The sequence below is a fragment of the Rattus norvegicus genome, chromosome 9 (genome assembly GCF_021556685.1).
Source record: "Rattus norvegicus strain SHRSP/BbbUtx chromosome 9, alternate assembly SHRSP_T2T, whole genome shotgun sequence".
NCBI classification, from domain to species: Eukaryota; Metazoa; Chordata; class Mammalia; order Rodentia; family Muridae; genus Rattus; species Rattus norvegicus.
The window spans coordinates 122,791,802-122,817,826 of NC_141542.1; the positions used below are offsets into that span (position 1 = coordinate 122,791,802).

Here is a 26,025-nt window from a genome sequence, read left to right on the forward strand (position 1 = left end):
TAATACTAATTTATGTGCAAAAACTCTCTGAAACACTTAAGTTTTGAAAAAATATATTTTTTGTTAATTCTTTGAAAATATATGTGCAATGTACTTTGAACAGACCACCGTCCCAGCCCTCCCTTTGAGAGTTCTTCTTTCCCTACCAAGTCTAGTTTGTGTTGTCCAGTTAGTCTTAGGATTAAGGTCTGCTCAGGTGTGTGGTCAGTGTAGCAGGGGGCTCCTTTTTAAAAACAAAAACAAAAACAAAACCCAGCAGCAACAAACAAGTGGCTATCTGCTTCCAGCAGGCCCAGAATAGCTTGTTGTTTGCAACCCAGCAAGTCTCTCGAGAACCATTTTTTGTTTTATGACTTAAAGTCCTAAACCTTTATGATAAAACACCATAGGAAATACCAGGTGGTACTCAAAGATCAAAGAAATTAAGGGCAAGGGTTCCTCCTGTAGAGTTAATACAATGGTATATTATTAAATTGGGCATAAACATTTTAGAAATAATACTGACCCAGTGTGCATGTGTGTGTGTGTGTGTGTGTGTGTGTGTGTGTGTGTGTGTGTGTAGGGCTGAGAACACGCTAGGCAAATGCTCTACCCCGAGCCACATCCCCAGACCTAACTAAGTTATTTACAAGGAGCCTATCATGGTCCGTGATCCGTGAAGATCAAAATCTGTGGAATCAGAAGCTCAGCAGCAGGCTAGGCTCCCCTCGGGACTGTTTACATGGCTCCTTCCTGCAGATTTCCTCCTCCACCTCCTGCACACTGTAATTTCTGGATCTCTATGGCATCTTTGATGCCATTACCCTCCTTTATCAAGATAAAGTTAAATCTCAGAAGAACCCTAATGGGAACCCTGGTCTCAGAGTTGTGCAAAAACTGCTTCTGAATACTTTGAACCTGCCCGGGGCCGGCTGCTTAGAGATAAAAATCATTAAGATAGAAACCGGACAAAAGCAAAGCTATCTGAGCCGGGGAGAATTGTAAAATTTGGACTCTGTGCTCTGAGGTTTTATTCACACAAGAAAACAGGCCATCTTCAGGGGAGAAATGAAAATCACACATTACAGGGAAGACCCTGCAAGTCTTGCCGGAGACAGTAGGCAGCTGGCTCCTTCTTTGAGGCAGGTGGGCAAATTTCTTTGGACAACATGTGAATTTAAATACATTGTTTCAACATCCTAATAAGAAAATTACAATCAGAAACTAGAAGGATACACTGAGAAATCTCTCTATCAACCAGGTTATGTTAGATGCATTTCAAGATGAATGGAAGGCGTAAGGATAGCGCGCCCCTAACCACTGATTGAGGTTACCCATTGATAATTGTTTTTGTTATTTCAGAGAAAGTACACCTGTGGCAAAAATGCCCAAATCTTAGTGTATTCATCCTATATATTTTCCCACAATTGCATGTGCCTAAGAAGCCCAGATTTTGAGGAAGATACGGAACATTATTTACCCCAGAAAATTCCTTCTTGTGTTCTGGGTTCTCTCACAGATGCGTCTGGTCTCAGAGTTTCACATCAGTGAGACCTTTGCCTTTCGGGTACAGAGTCTTTATCCTGGATTTACAGTCCTCTCTGGATTTGCCTATGGAGTGAGCTGCACAGATTGGCCTGGCTGATTTGGCTTTTGGACTTTGATTTTCAGGCTTGTTCCCTGCCATTCTCAACCTGGCCACCAATGCCCACATCAGTGCCAATGCTACCTGTGGAGAGAAGGGGCCTGAGATGTTCTGCAAGCTCGTGGAGCACGTGCCGGGCCGGCCTGTTCGACACGCCCAGTGCCGGGTCTGTGATGGTAACAGTACAAATCCTAGAGGCAAGTACAGCTTTCTACTCACAGAAACACACTCATGGGATTCGCCATACAACTTATTCTTGTGGGGTCTCTGGTGGAACCCAGGGCTTTGCGCTTGCCTAGCGTGTGTTCTGTCTTGGAGCCCCAGCCGGAGTTCACCGGTGGGAGTTCCTACTTTTGGAAGCAACTGAAGATTTGGGTTGAAAATCCCCCAACACTGCTCAGTGTGGCTGCTTTTCCTTGGCATTGGATTTGGCAGTGTAAGGATGAACAACATCCAAGAGCTATGTCTTTTGCTTTCTTTTAACAGAGCGCCACCCGATAACCCACGCAATAGACGGCACCAATAACTGGTGGCAAAGCCCCAGCATTCAGAATGGGAGAGAGTATCACTGGGTCACCGTCACCCTGGACTTACGGCAGGTAGGTTGGGCCAGGTCCACTGGAGATAGCCCTCAGCCCTCTGATGTATGCCTTGGTTTTGTTGTTTGTTTGTTAACACATCTGTCCAGGTATGGTGTAGATGATACTCCGTGGTACCGTGGTACCACTTCTTCACCCGTATATATGGTCCTGATCCAAGGCCAGAGTGTGAGGGTAGATCTGGCTGCATCTGTGGTATACGTGTAGGGGACTATGAGTGGGTGAGGGGCAGGCAAGGCAGGTCTGACAGAAACCTAGGCGTTATTTGTTGTGCCGGCAGGAGCCCTGCTGTAGGATCTGGACTAGTTCTGACCAGTTGGGGAGGGTCAGGCAGATTCACCAGTTTGACCCCACAGAAGGACATGCAGGATCAGGCTGGGCAGAGAGAGAGGTTGGGTATGATGTCCGGATGAACTTTCTTATGACTTTGTGTGAGTAACCTCTCCTCATTTCTTTCTCTGACTTGTGGTATCTGAGAAGCTCTGATTTGGGCTCAACCATTTGTAAAAACAGTGAGAGTCGACGTATATGCTAGCCCAGCTTTTAAGGAAAAGACATGTGTCTTAAGGAAAAGCCCTCACAGTCCAGTGGGCTGTAGTAAGGGAGGAGCTGAAGTTTGCACTCGTAAATTCTTCTCACCTTCAGGGTGTGTAGGCAGAAGTGATGCCACCGTCAGTGGGCGTTTTGGGCACTCTTAAACCAGAAACAAGTCACCCTGAGAGAGAATGCACATTTTATGAATCGTGAGTATTATGGTTATCAGAATGATTTTTAGCTCCTGCTCACTGCATTGATGTGCAGTTCCCATGCTGACATTTCTCAACAGAACAGAAGGATTTCTGATTGGAGGAAAAACCGTGTTAAAGATTAATATGCATTAGAGAAGTGAAAACCAAAGCCACAGTAAGCTACCACCTCACACCCACTAGGGTAACTGTTGGAAAAGAAATGGAAAGTCTGTGAGTGTGGCAGGGAGTGGAGGAGGCGAGACATCTGTACACTCCTAGTTGGTGTGTCAGTGTTGCGGCACCAGGCAAAACCCAGCAGTGGTTCCTTAGACATTTAGATGTAATGTCAGACTATGCTCAGCTCCCTCCCCGCCCCAGGTATATAACCCTGTTGCGGTAATAAAAGAAAAGGCTTAACCGGTTCTCGCACACACCACTCCACACTTTACTTCAGGCTCTCCCTGACCTGGGCGATCCGAGAGCCATTCCAGTTGGCACCTTGCTTGCCATGCTGCTTTGCTCTCACTCACAGTTCCCTTGGCTGTGACTGAGATTGTTACCATGCCAGGCGTACACATCCCAGTTCCATGTCGGGCTTGGTGTGTTCCGCCACTGCACCTTCTCTAGAACTCATTTAGGTCTCCACATGAAAGGACACACCACAGAGTAACCTCTGATCCAATTGATAAGATATGATTTGCCCGTCAGGACAGCACGACATCCTGTACACACTCATTCTCTAAAAATAGTCATAACAACCTGAATCTATACGCAGAGAAGAATCTTAACATCTGTCACCATGTTCTCCCAGCTCCTCTCCTCGCTCTGGCTCCTTCTCTCCTGCTTCTCCCTCTCCTTAAAAACCTCTGTTCCCGCCTCCTTCCCTTCCTGTCCAATGACTGGCCTCATTTTACCTTGTCTGCCTTCACCTGCGTAATGATATTAACCTATGTAACACAAAAGAGCAGAAAGGAAGGACTCAGGGTTACAGCAGCATTGTTCTCAAAAGCCCAAGGGTGGCGGACAACTCAGATGTCCATCATTGGATGAATGGGTTAACTGACGACGGCACACACACACACACACACACACACACACACACATTCACACACACTCACACACTAACACACATACTCACACAGACATACACTCACACACCACACACATACACACTCACACACACATACTCACACACACACTCACTCACATACTCACACACACACTCACATACTCACACACACTCACACACACTCACACACACACTCACATACTCACACACACACACACACCCCACACACACATACACACATACATGCTCACATGCTCACACACACACACTCACACACATACACACCACACACACATACACACCACACACACATACACGCTCACATGCTCACACACACAGTCACACACACACACACTCTCACACACTCACACACACCACATGCCATTTAGCCTTGAAAGCAGAGAAAAATTTAACCCATGAGTAAATCTCGAAATTGTGTGAAGTGGTAGCATAAGACACACGCAGAAGGAATACTGTATGGTGTGGATGGGGGAAGCAGACCGGCCGTTTCAGGTGCCGGGAGAAAAATAAAAGGGGGTTAGTGTCTGATAGGATCGTCGGATGATGGTCAGACTTGTTTAGGTGGGTGACAGTGATAGTGGAAAAACCATGAAATAATCCAGTGAAATCATTCGATTTAATTGCCTGAAAGGGTACTTCTGACATTACCTATATTTTAATCACAGTTAAACATTTTACCGCACTGTGAAAGGCATGGTACATTGCACCAGTCAGAACAACAGGAAGCATTTGATTCGGGCATGGAGAGAGGCCTATTCAATCTCAGAAATTGGTTCAGCTGTGTCGGAGAACTGAAAAAAGGGGGCAGAAAGTCTTTCAGGCTGTGATGGAGCTGGAGGGACCAGGGGAGGCTTGGAATTGTTAGCATCTGTTTGGGGGAGAGCCTCCCCACGCTGACTCCATGGCAGAGTAGGAGGCTCCTCTTGGAAGTCCTGGATGAAACTGGAGTCAACTATTGTAGCTCTGTCAGGGGTATCTGTTGGGGTGAGGTCAAAGCGAAAGCCAGGTGACAGGCAGGGTCTGATAGCTTCCCTCTGCAGGGTTCCAGCCTCTTGAAGGAGATACCTGGTGGTTTGCAGAGATCCAGTCTGAGCCTCAAGACTTAGAATGTGGGAGAGACTCTCAGTTATTGGCAGCTAGATCCACCTACCTCAGCAGGTGACTTCGCTGTGTCCCTGCAGGGATGCAAGCAGTCCTGGACTCCTTGGCACCACACCTTGTCTGGATGGTGGCCAGCCAGATCCCAAACCCGTTGAAAGGAAAATGCAAATTCTAGAATCCTCCTAGCCAAATCATGGGCTGACTCCTATTACACCTAGGACTAGGTGCCCTTGGATCTCAACTGAGAGAACTCTGAGGGGCCCCAGAAACAGCTCTGTTTAACACGGGTTTATTACCTCGCTGTTGATTGTTGTTGGTGTGGTCTAGTGGCGGCGCATAGAGAGTGACCCTGAGGCAGTCGTTTTACAGAGTAGAGTGTGGGAGCACGAGGAGAGGTATAGTGAGGTCAACTAATACCTCACATCCATAAACCTCAGTTTATTTCTCTATCTGTCCATTCTCTTTGTGTGTACTGAATACACGAGTGTGTATACTGTGTGTGCGCGAATGCACATGCATGTGCACATGTGTATGTGTGTCCATGATGGTTCACAGGCATGTGTGTACACAAACACGTGGAGGCCCGAGGCTGATGTCATGTGTTCTCTTTAAATATTCTCCTCCTTACCTTGTTGAGATGGTCACTCTCAGCCCCTGGTGCTCGCCAATTGACTCAGCTGGCTGGCCTGTGAGCTATAGGATCCACCCGTCTTTGCGCCCTTATAGTGTGTTACATATATGCACCGCCATGCCTGACTCATGTATATGTGTGTTGGGGAGCGAACTCAGGTCCTCAAGCTTGTGTGGCAGACACTTTATAGACCAAGCCATCTAACCATTCCCCCTCCCCCATCAACATCCCCTCCCCCATTAACACCCCCTTCCCCATCAACATCCCCTCCCCCATTAACACCCCCTCCCCCATCAGCATCCCCTCCCCCATCAACATCCCCTCCCCATCAACATCCCCTTCCCCATTAACACCCCCTCCCCCATCAACATTCCCTCCCCCATCCACATCCCCTCCCCCATTAACACCCCCTCCCCCATCAACATCCCCTCCCCCATTAACACCCCCTTCCCCATCAACATCCCCTCCCCCATTAACACCCCCTCCCCATCAACATCCCCTCCCCCATCAATATCCCCTCCCCATCAACATCCCCTCCCCCATCAATATCCCCTCCCCCATCAACATCCTTTCTCTGATATTCAGATACCACCAGAGGAAATGTTAAACAAGACCTTAAAATAACCTAATTAGACTTACTAAGAGGATACTAATAATAAAAAAAAGCAATTATGCAAAATCTTAGAAAACAAACTTAATAAGTCAGTGATGACATTTCAGATTTGGAAAATAAAATGGGTTCCTTGTAAACAGAGAGTTCAGGTCAGACACTCACCATCCCTTTACTCTGAGAGAACCACTGATAACTCCATGAAGGGCCCCAACTTTTCTTTTCTCTTTTCTTTTCTTTTCTTTTCTTTTCTTTTCTTTTCTTTTCTTTTCTTTCCATTTCTTTCCTTTTCATTCCTTGTAGCTCTTTGCACTTAATAACCCTCCAATGGTGTTCACACCTCTGCCACTTTTCCTCCTGAGGCATGTGCTGTGCACACCTCTGCTCTGGGTTGTGTCCCTGAACTCCCATAATCACACTCCAGCCCCCCAGTCAGGGTCAGTCACCACGGCCTGTGACAGATGACTAAATGGAGCCTAAAGAGTCTAAGAGTGAGAGTTTGTGCGGCTCGCTCAAGGACAGGACTCCTGCAGTTCCAGAAGGTGGACAATGTCATCGTGTAGCACCCTCAGACCCCACCTTCCTCCAGCGGAGACTCCAGAATGTAAAATATTTACATCCCAATGTTCTTGACTTGAACAACATAACTGCAACTCACTTTTGAGGTGATCTTCCATCCCGGTTACCCATCCTGAGCTTAATAGTTCGCAGGCCTGTGATTTGGGTTGTTTTTGTTGTGGATAACAACTGGAGCTCTCAGTTAGAAAGCTCAGCCTCATTCCCACAAAGAAAGAGTGCAAAGAATAGCAACCACAGCTTGAAGTTTAAATTACAAATTCCTGCTTAGTTTTGAGGGTCACTGTAAAAGGAGTATTTATTTACCGACCAATGCAGAGATTTACGGGTGTCAGCCGGAGACTGCTGTGCGTTTTCTTCCTCAGTGCTGTTCTGTCGTCTGTTGTCCAACCGTCCAGTAATGAAGAGGTGCTCTCCTTTTTATGAAGGAAAATGTCAGAATAGAGCAACTGGATCATGGCTTGCACAGGGCCGGTAACTCCACATGGAGAAACTGGGATCAATCCCCCAAATCTGAGTTCCTTCTACACTGCCTGTTTGCCTCACCTGATCTCCAAACATTGCTGCCCTTTAAGCTATGACATTATGAGGTGGCTGTCAATGGTCGTTACTTCTTTTTTTCCTGACTTTGTCAAGCTGAGCTGAGATTCTGGCTTCTCTCTGCTTCTTCTGCTGCCCTGCTGTGGAGCCCACTGGGGTCCGCTTGCCTGCAGGTCTGCGATATCAGCACTTCCGTGTTTTGGAAGTGGCTGATAGAATTGGGTGCTCTTTACCCCATAGTGTGGGGAATACAAATTGAACTGGTGTTTTGTATTTCCTTCAAAAGAATTTTTAAAGCCTGCTCAAATATTTTCACCAGGAGGGTCAGATCTGTGAGTACAAAAAAAAATCCTTTTAAAGATAAAAATCTGTTTTGTGAGAAAGGAAATGTTCCCTGTGGCACCAAGAGAGGAGGGCCTTACTTTTTGTATAAGTTTAATTAGGCAGTGCCACTTAGTTGTGGGAACAGGATCACAGAAGGACCTTTGTTGCATGCAAGCCCTTAGACTAGAGTCTCTGGCTTGGGGCAGTTGTAAAGTCTCATTAGTTCGGATGTCCATTGTGTTTTGTTCACTCAAATCTCGGATACATTGGCAATAATTAGGTGGGTTTGGCTGTTGGTGCACACACACACCACATACATACAGACACCACACACACCACACACACATACACATACACCATACCACACACATAAACACACACAAAGACATCCCTACACACATTCACAGACACCACACACACATACCACACCACACATACTGCACACACATTTACTATACCACCATATATAAACCACACCACATACACAAACACACGACACCCAGACACCACACACACATACCACACCACACACAAACACACACACTTTTTGCTGAACGCCCTGAGAAGATCCATAAGAAAACAAACTACCTTCTTAAGACACCCAAAAGATTTGTAGCTCTTACCTGTAAACTGGGCCCTTACAACAAAAGGGTCTTGGCTTGTGTATTCAAAAGAGATTTCTGCAGGGAGTGGAAGGTTTCTCCTTCTGAGCGCTGTGTCACAGAAGCCTCTGTTACACAAGCTGTGATAGGTCAGTGTGATGCTGCGTGTGTGATGCTGTGTGTGGGTACTGACCCCTGTCCAGCGTCAGATAGAACATTTGTCTGGCATAGTTTGGCCAGACAAATACAGGGCACCCTTTACTCCTCTTGATGACTTAGAAGTAGCCCACTCTGTCCTGCTGTCCCCCACGGGGTTATCTCTTCTGCTGTATTCATTCCCCTCTCATCTCCACATGGCTGAACATTGGTTAGCTGTGTCTGCCATCTTGTTTTATTTTCTTCACACAGCGACTCTTCCAGCTACCCAATGATGTGTAAGAAATCGGCATGGGTGACTGTGGCACACCAGTCGGGGACGACCACCCTGTTGCTTGGGGAGTTTAACAAACACTCCCGTTCTCCCTGCTGGGTTCTGGGCGGCAGAGCCTTGCACATTTTGTCTGTCTCAATGTCAGCAATTCTGGCTGGGACCTGAGCAGGATTCTGGGAAAGTGAATGGGGATGGTTTGGCAAGATTTCTTTCGCAATATGCTTTTCCCATCCCCAACTGTTTGGCGTCAAAATAAACCTGTTTGCGCATTTGTGGACAGAAAGGGAAGTCCGCCAAAAGAAAAAAAAATCCCTATTTTTTTTTCTGTTACACTAGGGATAAACAGAGATTGTAATTTCTGACGAAATTTTTGAGACCTACTTAACAATCCATTCTGGCTTTCCCTCCTAACCCCTTTGGTATAGGATCTGTCTCACCGTGTAGCCCTGGGTGGACTGGATCTCTATAGAGCAGGCTGGCCTGGAACTTACAGAGAGCCTCCTGCCTCTGCCTCCCTAACGCTGAGGACTTAGGGTGTGCGCCAGTAAACTGTGCTTGCGGTGGGGCATTACACAGAAACGCTTCATTCTGGTGTAGAAGTAAAGCAAAGTCATGACAGGAACGTTAAACAAATTATGAGACAAACATTTGTTTGGGAGGACTAGGGAGATGGCTCAGCATTCGTCCCCCACCCCTGACCCCACTCCCATATAAATCCCAGTTGGGTGTGGCAACCTGCCTGTAATTCCAACCTGGGAAAGCAGAGACAAGGGATGCCCAGAGCAAGCTGTCTAGCAGGACCAGTAGTACATCCATGAGCTTTGGGCTTGACTGAGAGACTAAGCTCTCGGTCCTCAATGATTGAGGACCATAGCAACCCTGGGCCTTGCATTCATAGGCACACGTGTGAGCACAGACCCACGCATATACAAAAATATGAACACACACACACACACACACACACACACACACACACACACACACACACACATGCAAGCATGCACAACCCACATGAGAAGGAGGCAGGGGAGAGGACTTCTTTTTCCCTAATCACCATCAAGTTTAGCAAGAACCTACCTTCTGAACCACTCTTCACATTTGCGATATCTGCATCTACTGTACACATTTAGTACATGACGGACTTGCTGTCCTGTGGGTTCTGCAGTCTCAAAACTTGGTGACACACAAGACAATTACTGTATCCCCACAAAACCCTTGACATAGGGAAAGTAGGTTCTTATCAAGACCAGACAATATAGCAACGTTTCCTCTGCTGTCAGTGTGGAGAAGAGCTGGCCCCGCCTGGGGCTTGTGCTGTAGTGTGGTAGGAGGCAGGTAGCAGCTAACATCTGTTCGGTGGTGCTGCAGATGCAAAGAGAACATGCAGGAAGGGGCTTGGGGGGGGATCTCACAGAAGGACTCACTGGAGGAAGGAAGGAGGAAATGAGGAAGGCCGTGCGGGGGTGGGGGGGCAGGACAGCAGCTGTGTGAAAGCTTGCAGCAGAGAAAGAGAAGTATGTGTGAGCAGAGTTGGTACAATCCTAGCTGGTATCTCTCGCTTTCCTGCAACCCCCCGTGTTCTCCAAGGGATACTGACTTCATGATCAAAGATCTCCCGAGTCTCAGGATGCTGACCCCAAACCCCAGTCCCTTATAAGGTGTATTACATATGCACTAATGACATCCTCGTGAATACTTGGGACCATTACTAGCACACATGGAGTACCTCCCCAGCGCGAATGCTGCGTAAGTATTTGGATTAGTTAGAGATAAGGAAATGCCTACATGTTCTCAGAACCCGCCGTCAGAGAGCAGGAGCAAGATGCCAGCCTGTGATGTTCAGGGGTGAGTGCGGGAGCCACGGCAGTTCCGTGGCTCGGAGGGGTCCCAGAAGTTAGCACGTGTCATCAGCATGGCGACACTGGAGTGCTGTCAGCTGCAAACGGTGAATCCCTCAGACCCTGAGCATACAGTTGGATGACGTTTGACAGGCAAAGAGGCACAGTTGAGCCATGCACTTGTCAACTGTGACCATCCCCATTATGTCACCCCACAGCTCCGCCCCACACCCTTCTTAGGCGGTTGCCTGTCAGCCTCATCTTCTTTCTCCAGCCAGACAACTGCCCCTCTGATTTTGTTTTTCCTTCCATGAGGCCACGTGATTATATGTACGTATGTGTGTAAGTATGTGTGCATGTATGTCTGTATGTCCATATGTATATGTATATGCGTACAAAACTCCCAAGCAGTGGGGTCACACACCGCACCTGGCTTCTTTCCCTGGTCTTCCTGTGCTGGTTCGTCCCATCTCCTGAGCACACCGACCAGCCTTTGTTCATTTTTTCCTGGTCAGGGGTGTTGCCAGCTTCTGTTCATGGTGTTAAAGCATCCGTGGACGCTCTTGTAAAAGTCTCTCTCTGGGTGTATGTTTTTGCTTTTTCAAGAAGTGGGATTAACCAAAGATATGAATCTGTTTAACTGCAGGGCAAATTAGTAGAGCACAGCTCAGAAGGAGGACGCAGCAGAGAGCACAGAATTGCAACTCTTCTTCTGGAGGTCCCGGTGCCTTACACGTCAGAACTCAGGCACTGTCTCTTGTATACATGGCCACTGTTGGCTGTGCAGAATGGGTTTTATCTTTATGGGCATAACCTAAATTCCTGTGACAGCGTTTAAAGACTGAACAATACTTTTATTATGTAGGTTTATAATATTTTATTTAATGTGTTTCCAGTGTGGGTCCACTCTAAGTCATACATGAATATTCTTGTGGCTGTCATGTTGATTACTGTCTCGTTGTAGAGTCTTCAGGACCAAGGATTGGATCCAGCTCAGGGACTTTCATGTGCTCTACCACTGAGCTACATTCCAGCCCTCAAACGCAGTTCTAAAACTTGTTTTGTTAGTTTGTTTTTCTTTTTTTCCTTTCAAAAACGTTGTTCCCTTTTCTTGTTTGTGGCGACTGAAAGTTTTTCTCACAACGCCTTAGCATCATGATTAAAAGGCCCTCACTCCCCCTCCCTCCTCCTTGCTTCTTCCCCCTCCCTCTTTCTTTCCTTTTTGAATATCAGAGAATTAAGTGATCAATAACTCGCCTTTATCCTATGTCGTTATATTGGATAGATATCTAGGCGCACTGGGCTGAATACAATGTTTGGTCTTTTTAATTATCTTCTTGTGCTTAAGTTATGTTCCGATTGTTAATCTCCGTTAGTGGTATTCTCAGTGTTTGAGTATCTATCGGTGCCCAAGATTGCCTGGATTTCCAAGTCTCTTTCTAACTATATAGAAAAGAGGTGATTAACTGTGTCATTGTCTTGAGAAGTTATTGGAGGAGAACTCTGGGGGAGGAGAACTCTGGAGGAAGCAACATCCCATGTATCATAACCCCACTGTGTATTTGGTTAATTGCCTTCCTAGTGCCCTGTGTCCGCTGCGGCCCATAACATGGAAATCACATCCATTGCATGCTGTGAACAATGCAGCGGATGGTGGGTAAACCCTCCCCGGGATTTATTACCTGCGGGCTATATCATGAAAAACAGTAAATTGAGTTTTATATTAAAAAAAACCCCATCACTGATAATGCACTGCCTCTTGGGGGATAGAGTGGCCAAAGAGATTCAACTATAACCCTTAGTTCTGATAGAATGGTGACCGCAGGGGCAGACTCACTAGGGACTAGGCAGGGCTGGTGGTGGAAGTACATTTCCTTAGTGCTGGGGTCTAGACATGTGGAATCTAGACATGCACAGTGTCAAGCAGCACTGATGCTGTTCATGCAGGGGTGGCTCTCATACACGACAGTGTTTCCACAAGATTATAATGGACCAGAGTAGGCCCCTCCCCGCAATGCCCCCATTTTGTGTGTTGTACCCTTGCCTATCCATGAGCCTGGTGATGTTTAGATTCATAAGCACACCGTGCCACAGTTCCCTACACTATTCTGTGCAGTACCATGAGAAGTGAGAATCCTATAAGCAATTGGCCGGCCCCTGGGGATGAGTGTGGTGCAGGGGGCACCATGCAGGGGTGTGTAAGTGCACTCTGGTGCTCACAGAAACCACCAGATGATACATTTCGCGGAGAGCATCCTCGGGTGTGTGCATGACTGTACTCAGAATGGCGCCTCAGAGTAGCCTCCTCTTCAGTCTTGCTAAGGTATGGAGATGGAGCCTGGGAAACCCTGAGGTCAAGATTTAGAACTGCAAATAATTAACTGGATGACACAGCTGTCCAAACCGGGACCCTGGGAAAGCTGGGGAGGCCATGAGATCACTTTCCAGTTTAAACCGCTGACAATCGTGGTGGCCTAAACTTCTTAGGGCTCATAATTACCAGAGCATGTTTATAATAGTTTCATTGTTTTATTTATTTATTTTTGACTAATAGACTCTTAGGTTTTAGATTTATAGAAAAATTGGACAGACGTATGAAGCATTTCCGTAGAACCTCAGTACCATAGTGCTTGGGTCAAATTTGGGCTTTTCATAACTCTTCTTTTAAATGTGACTGGCCTAGTGTATTTTCAGGAGTCCTAATGTTTCTTCCCTACAGGGTTGAGGTAAACAAAAATTGTCTATCCTTAGAGTTAACTTTCTCTCTCTTCCCCACTCTTCCTTACTGTGGGATCAAAAGCTGGACACCTTTGTCCCTCCTCAGGGAAGCACACAGAAGTGAGCCATTGACCATCGACCATCAAGTCCATTGAGACCCAGGCTTTCAGGGTCACAACTCAGTTCTAGCCTTCTGGTGGGGTCCCTTGCTGGTTACATGTTCAGGATACAACCTCTGGGAGCAAGTGTTCTCCTGACCCATGGGGCTTTGCACAGACTGTCTGTGAGGCCCTGGGAAGCCCTAGCAGCTCTGGGCTGAGTATGGTGTTGGTAAAGAGACTTCACTTGCTAGAGCTTAGTCAGAACCTAATTAAACATTGTCACAAGGAAGACAATATTTCAGACACCCTCTGTAGTGTTCTCTCGACTTCCAGATTGAAGGCTTATTGGCTTCTCTAGATGGCCCTTACCCAGAAATACTGCACCCAGCTCATTCCAATGCATACTCCCCTTCTCCGTCTCCCGTGGAAGACTATGCCTTTGCACCACACTCAGTTTCATCTTTCCATATTGTCTTTATTTTTTAAAAGTTTGTTTATTCTTGTAAAATATACAGAACATAAAGTTTACCACTTTGAACAAGTGTAGAGTTCAGAGGCATTTAGCGTACGTATTCATCATGCAGCGATCTCCCAGCCCCAACCCCAGATCCTCTTTATCTTCTTGACGTATGAAACACGAACTCCACTTTTTCTCTCCCACTCTTGGCCACGATAACAGCTATTCTTTCTTACTTTAAATCTCAAAAAATATTTTATCTTGATTTACGCATACATGTGTGTGTGTGAAGTAGACATATTCACGTTGGTCTGGATGCCCATGGAGGCCAGAGGTATGGGATTTCCCTGGAACTGCAGTCAGTGGTAAGATGACATGAATACTGGGAACACAGTTCATATCCTCCTCAGGAGCACATCCGAACTATTTCTCCAGCCCTGACAACAGTTCTTGCTATGAAATCTGATGACTCCAGGTATCTTATAAATAGGGCAATGCTATTTTAATAATCCTGTGTCTGGGATACTTCCCTTAGTATAAAGACCACCAGGATTGGCCATGTTGCAAATGGTGTCAAATGTATTCCTTTTGAAGACCAGATAACTTTCTATTGTAGGTATTTCCAAAATTTTGTCTAATCAGTCATCCACGGATGGACATTTGGACTGTTTCCAACTTTTGGCTATTCTGAATAATGTTGCCATAAACATTGGTCAATAAATAACTTTTTGAATGCATCCATTCTACCCCAGGCACGTACCATATTGGAATTGTTGGACCATATGGTAATTCTGTCGTGGGTTTTTTTTTTAAAGGAATACTACACTATTTTTCACAGTAGCTCACTGTTTTATATTTCCATCACTCTTTTTAAACAACCGAAAATATTCCATACATACCGAACGCTCTTCATATGTGGATGTTATTTTTGATAAGCTTTAAATGTACTGATTTGTCAGCTTAACCCCTGGCCACTGAGATGCTCAGTGAGGTAAGACATCTCAAGAACAAAAGGAGGATCCTCACACAGGATTCAGGTGAAGAATTCACATCCAGAGGGAGATCTCCCTTCACAGAAGGGAGCTCTCTGATCACTCCAGTGCGAAGCTGTTAATGATTCAGTCAGTGACCAAAGGAAAGAAAACATACCATTACTGTTCTTAGGAGTGGTAAATGTGTAACTCGAGGGGCAGTGTTTTCTGGGGTTGGTTCAGTAGAAATTTTCCCAGCTCTTGTAGACAGTGCCCCCGTTGGGTTTGTGAGGTTTAATGAGGGGGGCCATTTGCTTTCACTGCTTTCATGATGGTGTGTTTTGGAGAAAGGTGTGGAGGAGGAAGGAGGCTCGAAGCCTTTCATCGTCACTGTTTGCTGGACCAGCACCAAGTCAATGTGCAGACTAGGGGATACCAGGCAAAGGACTTGCGTTTTCAGCCTGAGTTCCCTGCCCTGAGAGAGGAGGCAGAGTGGAAGCAAGAGTCCTCCTCTTGTAGACTTAGAGTCTGGAGTTGGAAAGCCCTGTGCTGCCCTCTGGTTCTCTCTCATTCATGTTTAGACTTTTCAGGGAACCCATTAGGACCTCTTGCTGGTGTCTCTGCTCTGTTCCTTTGACCTTTTCAAAGTCACTACTACCCTTGCTCACGAATCCCAAGCATCAGACTCTAGTCCCATGATCCTTCACTGCTGCTGGCCCTGTCTTTCTCCAGTTTATGAATCTCAGTGGTCTAAGAGTACAGCCATTGGTTGCTGAGATCTACGAGGTACCCATCACCTTTCCAGTCTCACTCTGGATCTCTAATGCCTGTAGCCCTGTGAGCTGCTCTCTGTTGTCCCTTTGGCTCTTTGGCCTGTTCTCTAGACACAGGTTTTCTCTTTTCAAACTCACATTTGGATGAAACTTCTTAGACAACCACACCTCTCCAAACTAGATAGAACCCCCTTCTACATCCAAATACCCTTCTGCCTCTCTCTCCCTGGGACTCAGGCAGTGCTGAATTTATAGTATCAACTACATTCCTTCTAACAGCGGATACTGGATCAGTGATCATCAAATGACGCTTAAATATAAAGTTGTTCTGGTGTCTCCTCAGTTTCACTTGTCGTTGGAGGGTGTTCTTCTGCTTAGCTCTCTCTCTTTTTGTGCTCTGGGGAGGAGAGGACTTACCACCCTGGAGCTCCCAAGTGTCTGTATTGAAAGGTGCAGGCTGTTCTCAGAACACTCGGCCACAATCACAGGTCAAAGCTGTGGAGGTACCCGTGTCCCTCAACTGTGAGGTAGGAGGGAATGGGATTTCATGGAAGCATTCAGCTAAGCTGCAGCCTCCAATTTTGCCTCCCCTGCCCCCCAAACATTGAAGGAGACACTTATGTATTGCCTCCTCTGTTTTGACAAGAGCAAAATGGGAGCTTCATTATCAAGGAAAAGCTAGTGTTAAGTTCGAAGGTGAGGACTTGTGTAAGTGGAACCCGGGCAGATCCGGCTGGGAGTAGGAACCGTTTGGACTAGCTTGTTACTGCATGCCACAACCAGGTTCATCTCGCCCTGAGGGTCCCTAGGCTCTCTTCCGGAGGGTTCAAAGAGAGGAGGAGGAAAGGGAAGAGCCCCACAAAGAACATTTGGTAACAAGAAGGTTCCAGAACACATAGACTAGGAATGGACAGCACCCTACTTTTCCAGTTTTATCTTGTCAGAGAAAGTGGTTCAACATTTTTGTTTTGAAATAATAAACACTGTTAGTCACCCTCCCGGCTAGAGGGCGGTTCTGGGAGGATGGGGCAACTTCCTGCTGGGCTCTTTGAAACAGCCTTCCCAGCTGACAGAAAGCAGGTCTTCCTCTGACAGACATCTTTAAAATTCCTTTCCCTTCTTCAGATTACTGATTAAAGCTGACTCTTTACTTTGTTGAGCCCTCTTTACTGTCTCTGAGCCCTCTCTATGGCTACATACAGGCTTGGGCATTTACATATCTCAGCATGGATCAGAAATGCATGCTCCCTGGTGTTCTGAGCTGTTCTTAAAGGTATTAGGGTAAGAAACCTATGTGGTCTGAGTTTATCACCACAGGCAACCAGCCCCCCCCCCCCCCGAAAAGAAAAGGCAGACAGAAAAAAAAAAAAGAGGAGGGAGAAGCCGCTAGACTTTGACCTGCTCATCTCAAAGTGAGAAGGAAAAGCAAATCCAATTGTTTTTCCTCATTTCTGCGGCCATCTCTTTCTGTCCTGACTGTGTAGGCTGTACTACAGTGAGAGGATTGCAGTGACACAGACAGCCCACCTCCTTTCACATCTCCAGGGGATTCCTTTAGGAACAATGTTGCAGGCTCGCCTCCCCAGGAAGACCCTGAGCTTCCTACCTCAATACATCCTGGCTGGTGGCCTCTTACTGCTTTGCCAGGACCTTGAGTGGTAGACGAGACTTCTCTGACGATTGCTTCTTCGTTCTTGAGTAAGATGCAATCTCGGCAAACCAAACAGTGCTCATAAATTTCATTATCTGATCGTTTCAGAAGCAACAAGTCTTACGATGTACAAACCTCTCGCTTCCTCGGGGGATCTTCCAGCGATACAATTTATGAAATGCACTTAACTATCATCCTAGACTCCTTTTGTCGGCGACAAGTGTGTTTACCCTGAGAATGTCAGGAATAAAGTCCTCCCTATTAGGTCTCTGCTAGAAGGGCGGGGTAGGTTCTACCATGGGGAATTCCCAGAGACTTACAGGTGTCATCAGCCCTGTGCATTCCGGGAGGACACAGAGAACATCGGTGGGGATGAACATCAGACCCTAGAAACGGGGTTATCCGTACTCTCAGACGTCTGTGTTTTAGATAGGTTTGCTCTGTTTAAGTGAAGATGGAGGGTCACAGCAGAACTCCCGTGTGCGTTCTGTGGGAAGGCAGCATTCGATGTGTGCCCACGATGTTATGAGACGTTCTTCATGTGCATTCCGGCGATCATTAACGAGTGGAAAGCTGTCATAAAGTGGACTTGAAAACGGCTGGATCCGCTGCGGTTTAGGCAGGACAGCGATGACTCAGAGTCTGCTGAAAAACGCCTCCATCAGCAGTCAGCGTGCAGCCAGGCTTGCGTCGAGAGAAGACGGTTTAGTCTCAAGCGTGTTTTTTTTTAAAAGGCAGCAAAAGTTGCATGGGTTTTGTTTGGACAAAGGCTTAAGGTTTTTGTATGTTAGAATCTGTGCTTCTTCATCGTAAGGCCTGCTCATCAACTAGAATTGATGAGTGAGGGCTTTATCAGTCACTTGGGGCTGCTGGAACAGATGTCGCAGACTGGGCCACTTAAAAGAGATACAGGTCGACATGTCTCTGGCTTGCAAGTGCTGTCTTCACATGACATTCTCCCGTGGGTGTCTGTCCTAAGTTCTTCATTCGCCACGTGTGCATATGATGTAGGTACACGTGTGTGAATGGGTGCATGCGCATTTGCACGCCTGTACATGTGCAGGCCAGAATCTTACTTTGCTATTTGTGCAGCTCAATTTGTTTTGCACATGTGATTAATGTGTATATGCACATGTGTACATCATGGAGACTAAAGGGTGACCTAGGGTGTCTGTCAATCCCTCGGGAGCCACCGCCTTTGTTTTTTTTGATATGAGATTTTCCATTTTCCTGGGCTCATAGGCTAGGCTGGGTTGGCTGGCGAGCAACCACGGGTTTTCAGGCACCTCCAACCTCTCTAGTGCCCGAATTATAAGGACACATGGTGGTACCCAGCTTTTAGAATGTGGGACCTAAGAATCAGGCTTTCATACTTGCAAGGCCACATGCTCTCCGCCGACTGACCAGTCTTAACCCACCTCACCAGTCTGGAGTTCAGAAACTGGCTAAGCCTTGGAGCTTGCCTTGGAGCTTGCCTTGGAGCCCTGAGATCTGCCTGTCTCTACCTCTGCCTCCCTGGAGTGGGGCTGTGATTACAGTTCACGCTCTCAGGAGTTGTTGTTTATGAATTCTGGGAATTGAACTCAGATCCTTGTGCTTGCACAGCAGGCACCGTACTGAGCTATCTTCTGACTGGACACCCGTCACCCTGAGTCAGTCACCTCTTACTTCAAAGGCCTTATTTCTGAATGCAGTCGTATCCAGAAGGAAGGGCATGAGGGGGTTAGGAATTTTAACACAGGACATTTGGGGAGTGCATAAGTCAGCCACAGCTCACTTTAGCCTAGAAGTTTATATCTAGATTCTTAGCAGCATCACATTTTTTTTTTTTACTTATTTGACTTAGAGTGGGGTCCAGTTTTTGTTTCTTTTTCTGGCTCCCATTCTGGAGAGCCCTGTGAGACCTGCAGAGGCAGCAATGGCCAATGAAACAAAGTTGCCTTGATTGTCTCTGTAGCATCCTTTCCCTTTTTATCAGAGTTACAGCCCACATTCCTCTCTCAGTTGCTCCTGGTTTCTGGTTTGGGGACCTTGAGGACTATCTGGAGATTGTGGGAACAGTGGCCTGCTGCTTCCCAATAGAGGGGTTCCTATCAATCTGCGGGTGATAGCAGGCCTAGTCTTTCCCGCCTCAGCTGCCCTTCCCTTTGGCCTTGCATCCTGCACACAGCTCGGCTGTCTGTCTGTTTAAAAGACGGCCAAGAAGTTGGTAAGGCACAAGAATGTGGTAACTGTTGCTACTTGGTCAGAAGAATTAGACAAACTGGGTCAGTGAGAACTCAGCAGCCACTCCAAACACTGCCTTTCACCCTTTCCTTTGAGTCACCTGTGGAAATTGTCATGACACAGGCTGCCTGGATCACTTCTTAGGGTGTAGGACTTGGTGCTTGTGAGATTCCCAAGAAGGTTGCAAACCCTTTCTGCGCCCCACCCCCACCCCCACCGTACCCCCCCACCCCCCATTTGCTCACTGAAGTACAGGAAACAGCCATTCTCGTCCTGGGAAAGCAACTGTGAGCTTCTACCAGCTGATTCCAATAACCTTGGTGGCACTGTAATTAACTTTATCACTTAAACTAACAGGTATTAGTTGCTTTTGTGCGTCTCCCATCCTCAATCCTTCCCCTGCCTATCCTATGCTGTCTGATGCAGATGTACCCAGAGCAATAGCTGCTCTGGGTCTTGAGGTATGAGGCTGGTTTCTACATGGATGTAGAGGTCACTGCCTCCACCACCATTACAACAAAAGGAGAGCTCAGACTGGGGTGCTGCTTAGGGGTCAGTGCTTGCTCCCTGAAGGTGGTATGGGCCCTAGCTGAGGACATGAAAGGAGAGAGCCTGGGTTCATGTGGAAACATGCAATAATAGTTTCCAAATATGTAAACCAGGCACAAGACCAATGGTAGGATCATTCAGGATTACATGAGACGATCGGCGAGCGTTAACGGGCTGGCGGTAAGCCCGTTGGCTCACCTTATGTTTGAGTGTGAAACTAGGACAAATACATTTCATTTTGATGTCACCATCACTGTACAGGGAGCTGCCCACTCATCATCTCTGCCTGTGTTTGCCAAGTCTGAGTATGCCTGTGCACACGAAGAGGTGTCGTTGGCCCATGACATCCACAGGCTAACCTCTGCCAGGGAACTCTGTGTGGGTAAAGAGTTGTTTGTAATAAGGAGACAGCACTGTCATTCCCCAGGTTCCTTAGAAACAATAGGTGCACAGTTGGCATGTGACAGGGCAAATCTAAGGAGCCCCTGTGTCCTGAAATTAGTGAGGAAATTAGGTGAGAAAAAGCTAAAACAAACAGAAACCAGGAACTTCAGAGATGGTAATTTATGCCCTGTGTGTATGCATGCATACACACAAAGTTTTTTTGTACACATTTACATATGTGCATTATGTCTGCAGTAATCCCTGGTGTCCCAAGGGCACTGCTCCAAAGCCCCAAACAAAACCCAGGTCCACAAAGTGCCTGATGGAAACAAGTTCTGTCTTCCACAGGTGTGCACACACACAGACATACACAGACATGAGTGCACAACTACACACACTCATGTGCACACACATGCACACATATGCACACATGCATGTGCACAAACATGGACATATGCACGTGCATACACACATGTGCACAAACACAAGTACACAAGTGCATACATTTATGTGCACACATACATGGATACATGCATGTGCATACACCCACATGCGTGCATGCAAACACGGACACACAAAGATTTGGGTTTCTAGAAGTGATGTTAGAGAATCACCTCACAGTGGAATCTAGCATCTTCTTAATAACTGGAGAACAGACAGAATTTGTGGCAGATTTTTTCTTTTTTTTTTTTTTTTTTTTTGGTTCTTTTTTTCGGAGCTGGGGACCGAACCCAGAGCCTTGCGCTTCCTAAGTAAGCGCTCTACCACCAAGCTAAATCCCCAGCCCCTTGTGGCAGATTTTGAATCACCAGGAATACAGCCATTTTCGGAAATCATCTGGAAGTGCCCTGAGTGGTGCTGGGCTGTGGGAGAGTCGATGCCTGTTTAGTGCTGGTCAGGGACTGGAGATCAAAAGTCCTGTTCAAACCTGAGCTTCGTTTAGCTCTTCCCTTCATACCTCACCCACCGTCCTCCTGTCTTCGCCTTCCCTAGCTGACGTCATCATTGTTTAACTGATAAAGTTCTCAGTTTTAGGCTCACAGTGATGTGCATGGGGAGTTCATATTCTGCATTCCATCACACCGAGCTCATCCTCTTGTTAACATCTTGAGTCAGTGTGGGGCACTTGTATAACCGATGGCCCTGTGTCCGTCCACTCATGTTTTATTAACCAAGCCTATAGTTTACTCTTCAAAGCTGTGCATGTTCTGTGTATTTTGACCACTGTATGGTGACCTGTGCCCATAGTTATGGCCAGAATAAGGTCATTTCTTCTCCCATGCTCCCTTATGCTTACCCCTCCCCCGAGTCCCTGACAGCCTGTGTTTTTTTGTTTTTTTGTTTTTTTTTTTTTTTCTTTAAATACTTCCTTAGTTTTGCCTTTCCCAGAAAGTCACTGCCTTGGAATCCTGTAGCCTGCTGCCTCTCCAGGGAGCCCTCTCCTGGTTGTCACTGTGTCTTTTTGCAGCCTCATAACTTTTTTTCTCACCACCGACTGGCATACTTGTGTGTCCTTTTCTTTTTTTTTTTTTTTTGGTTCTTTTTTTTTCCGGAGCTGGGGACCGAACCCAGGGCCTTGCGCTTCCTAGGCAAGCGCTCTGCCACTGAGCCAAATCCCCAACCCGTGTGTCCTTTTCTTATGGAAGCACTTTTTACCGCTCCTGTGTTGGGGCGGCTATAAACGGAGTGCTTGCAGTCATCTCTGTGCAGATTTTCATCTAGCTGTAATTCCTAAACAGGGCGGTTATTGGGTTCATACAGAGAGTGTTTACGGCTTAGTGTGAGACAGTGGTACTGGCTTCTCCCGTGTTCCTGCTGCTCCATATCTCTGCCAGCTTTTAGCATTGTCTATGTTTTGGATTTTAGCCATTCTAGTAAGCTGTGGGGAGCTCTCATTCTCCATCTCATCTCCGATGCGCTGTGTGAAAACATTTAACATCACCATTAAGGCAAAGCAACACTGCACGAGTCGGCTCCAAGCAGCGAAGACATTGGGACAGCAAAGCCAGCCACAGCACTGTTAGAGATTCTGACTGTTTTAAAATTTTATGTATTTAATGTGTACAGCACAGGATTTGTACATGCCCACCGTGCTGCAACCTGCCAGGCATCTGTATGTCCAGAGTCACAGTCTTTGTGTGTGTGTGTGTGTGTGTGTGTGTGTGTGTGTGTGTGTGTGTGTGTGGTCAGAGTACAGAAGGTTTCTCTGTTTAGTAAATTCGGGGTACAGGACTGTTACTGTGGAAAAGCTGTTGTTGTTCATGGGACCAGCACACCCTGTCCATCCTGTGCATCTGAAATTTTGTACCCAACATTCATCCCCTGTCCGGACTTCCTCCAGCCCCTGGGAGCCAGAATTCTACACTCAGTGTCTATGAATGGGGCTCTTTCTTGTGCAAGAGAGTTCTCTCAGCGTTTGTCATTTTGTGTCTGACTTATTAATTCTGGATCGGGATCTCCTCCTTGGTTTCAGGTCTTTCAAGTTGCGTATGTCATCATTAAAGCTGCCAATGCCCCTCGGCCTGGAAACTGGATTTTGGAGCGCTCCGTGGATGGTGTCAAGTTTAGACCCTGGCAGTACTATGCAGTCAGTGACACAGAGTGTCTGACGCGCTACAAAATAACTCCACGGCGGGGACCTCCCACCTACAGAGCTGACAACGAAGTGATCTGCACCTCGTATTATTCTAAACTGGTGCCACTTGAACATGGAGAGGTAGGTACGGTGTGCACTGCAGAAATGGCTTTTTGTCCTCTGAGCCTCCTACCTCAAATGTCCCCATGACATCGCACAGAGGAGCTTATATGCTGAACATTCAAAATCAATCACCCTTAACCCAAAGGTGTACGTGTGGCCACCTCACTCTTAAAGTAGCCTTGACTCCTGTCTGTCTTGATTGATGTCTTCCCAGCATAGGGTTCTCTCAGTCTTTCCTGTCCTCTACCCCCGTGGGATCTTTCTATAACACCACGGCAAGGGCACGAGTTGTATTTGGAGCAAAGACAGGCATGGTGGCACATTAAGTGTAATCCTAGCACTCCAGAGGCTGAGGCAGGAGGATCATGAGTTGGAGGGAAACATAGCAAGTCTTTGTTTTACTCAAGAAAGGAGAGATGCAGATCAGAGGGGGTAGATGCTTCTGAAAGGTGCAGCTTCTCCCTCCCTCCCTTTCAGAGGTGTGGAGCGGGGAGCTGCCCGTGGGCTAGGAGCTCAATGTACAGGTCAGTAAACTCCGAGCGAAACAGAAACAGCTCATTCATCCAGCACCTTGCTTGATGAGGGAACCCTGTAAAAACTCTCAGGTGCTCTCTGTGGTGGGAGATGGGCAGGAAGCCTACAGTTACATAGGTTAAGGAAGACAGCAGAAATCCTTAGGTTTGGGACATATTTTCCTTACCCTCTCCGGCCTGTTCATGGCATTAGGCATTTGCTTCTGAGAAGCTATAGTGTCATAGTAGGTATTGAAAGACCCCCCCCCACACACACACAATATGGGGAGAAGTTTCTACTGAAAGAGCTCCAGAAACCTCTGAGGTAGCACAGTGGGTAACCCCCAAACTGAGGCAAAAGCGAGGGTCGCTGTTTATGAGTACCTAACATATGTTAGGTGAGGTATATGGTTAGTTTTTGCACTGCCTAATTTTTAGATTTATCTTTGTAGTAGTTCCATCACAGGGTTTTATTGTACATGTTACGTGTGCATACAGTTGACACGTGTGTTTGCCCATGTCCAGATCCACACATCACTCATCAATGGCAGGCCCAGTGCTGATGACCCCTCGCCCCAGTTGCTGGAATTCACCTCAGCACGGTACATACGCCTTCGTCTGCAGCGCATCAGAACACTCAATGCAGACCTCATGACCCTTAGCCACCGGGACCTCAGAGACCTCGACCCGATTGTCACAAGACGTGTGAGTATGTGGTGGGGTCCCTGACCGCCGTGATAACCTTTGTTTCAGGGCACATTCTTTTCTTCATTTCCCTTGGTTGACTTCTTGCCTTCCCAACTATCATATTTTCCTGATGATTATCTCCCGTCATCTGTTATGAAGCCAGCTTGTAGGTGATGGCCCTACCATGCATTCTTCAGGCTTCCTGGATTCTTCCCACCTGTCCCCATCATGTAGTATGTAAACCTGGAGAATGTAATGACCTTTGTCCTAAATACCCTAGCGTTGGCTCCACATATGAGCCTCAGTGACTTGGGAATTTTAATTGTTTTATTTGAAATGATAAAAAAAATTGAGAAATATTTAAGAAGACGCTTACATGTTAAGTGTCCAGTTGAGTATAAAACACATCTGTGGACAAATATTGGATGTCCCTTCCATCACTTCAGAGGGAATTACTGGGTTGTGGGTAGCTGGATGTGTAACTCTATGAAACTTTTTTTCAAAGCAGATGACATATTTTAGCCAGACCAGCAGCATGTGTGATCCCTGAGCCTATCACACACACTTAAAAATATCTGGTGGTGTCAGTCAGGCACTGTGGGCTGCTGGGATGCCCCACCATGGTTTATCCAGGTGGCGTTCATTTGTCTTTCGCTGATGATCCCAGTTGAGCCTGTTAGAACACACAACATTGAGGGGGAGGGTCTATTTTTGTGTATTTCGTGTTCAGATCAGGTTATGGAAATCCTCTCAATGAGGATTTCTGTTAACATTGAAGCCATGGATCTACATCTAGATGACAACGTTCCCTCTAGAACATATCCTGCATACCTTGGGCTAACAATAGCCATAACCCTAAGAATCACAATAGCAATAATCATAACCAAACCCTAATCCTAACCCTAACCAAACCCTAACCCTAACCCTAACCCTAACCCTAAAGGTTAACTCCTGCCAAATGGAGCTGGGTCAATGATGAAGAGGGGTGTTTGGCTTACAAAGAAACCACATTGAAAAGTTCTTTTAGACCCTCAGTCCTCTTGATGAGCAAATCTGAGTAGAATTGCTTCCAACTGAGCACCAAGGCTCTTGGTGTGTGAAATAAAAATTTAAACGTGCATGTTATTAAGTTTAGAGTACCTAAAGTAACTCATGAGCCCAGGTAAGATATTTGTGGGGTGCCACTGTTTACTTTGTGCTAAAATGAGGGTGGTTTTTAACTTCTGTTTGTCACACTCTTTCTCCTCAGTATTACTACTCGATAAAAGACATCTCCGTTGGAGGCATGTGCATTTGCTCCGGCCATGCTAGCAGCTGCCCCTGGGATGAAGAAGCAAAGGTTTGCTCTAGTGTTTATAAATACTGGGACCTAGACATAGGTTTATCTATAGTGTTTTCCTGACTCTGCTGAAGGCAGACAGTAAGAGGCATCAAATCAATTTAAAAAATTAATTATGGTTTTGGTTTTAGCAATGTCATCCATTTGTTTTGGTTTGAGGTTATATGTCTAATGGGCCCTTACTGTGTTATTTATAGTAAGATGTCTATGACAGAAAATTGACAGTTCCACAACCTTCCATATTTATATAAGACATGTGCTGATAA

The 26,025-nt window shown here is 46.5% G+C and overlaps 1 protein-coding gene and 1 long non-coding RNA gene across 2 annotated transcripts in view; one reads left to right on the forward strand and one right to left on the reverse strand.

Annotated features, from left to right (window-relative positions):
* Lama1 (laminin subunit alpha 1) overlaps positions 1–26,025 on the forward strand; it is a 124,069-nt gene that overhangs the window by 20,145 nt on the left and 77,899 nt on the right. Inside the window, exons 2-6 of the mRNA NM_001108237.3 lie at positions 1,651–1,821; positions 2,111–2,223; positions 22,997–23,239; positions 24,259–24,438; positions 25,670–25,759. Of these exons, the coding sequence (NP_001101707.2) occupies positions 1,651–1,821; positions 2,111–2,223; positions 22,997–23,239; positions 24,259–24,438; positions 25,670–25,759 (797 nt within the window). The remainder of the gene's footprint in view (positions 1–1,650; positions 1,822–2,110; positions 2,224–22,996; positions 23,240–24,258; positions 24,439–25,669; positions 25,760–26,025) is intronic.
* On the reverse strand, positions 4,639–8,530 carry LOC148003898 (uncharacterized). Its single transcript, XR_015629274.1, has 3 exons — positions 8,447–8,530; positions 6,549–7,829; positions 4,639–5,106 (listed from the first exon to the last, which is right to left on the reverse strand). It is a non-coding gene; the product is annotated as an uncharacterized LOC148003898 (long non-coding RNA).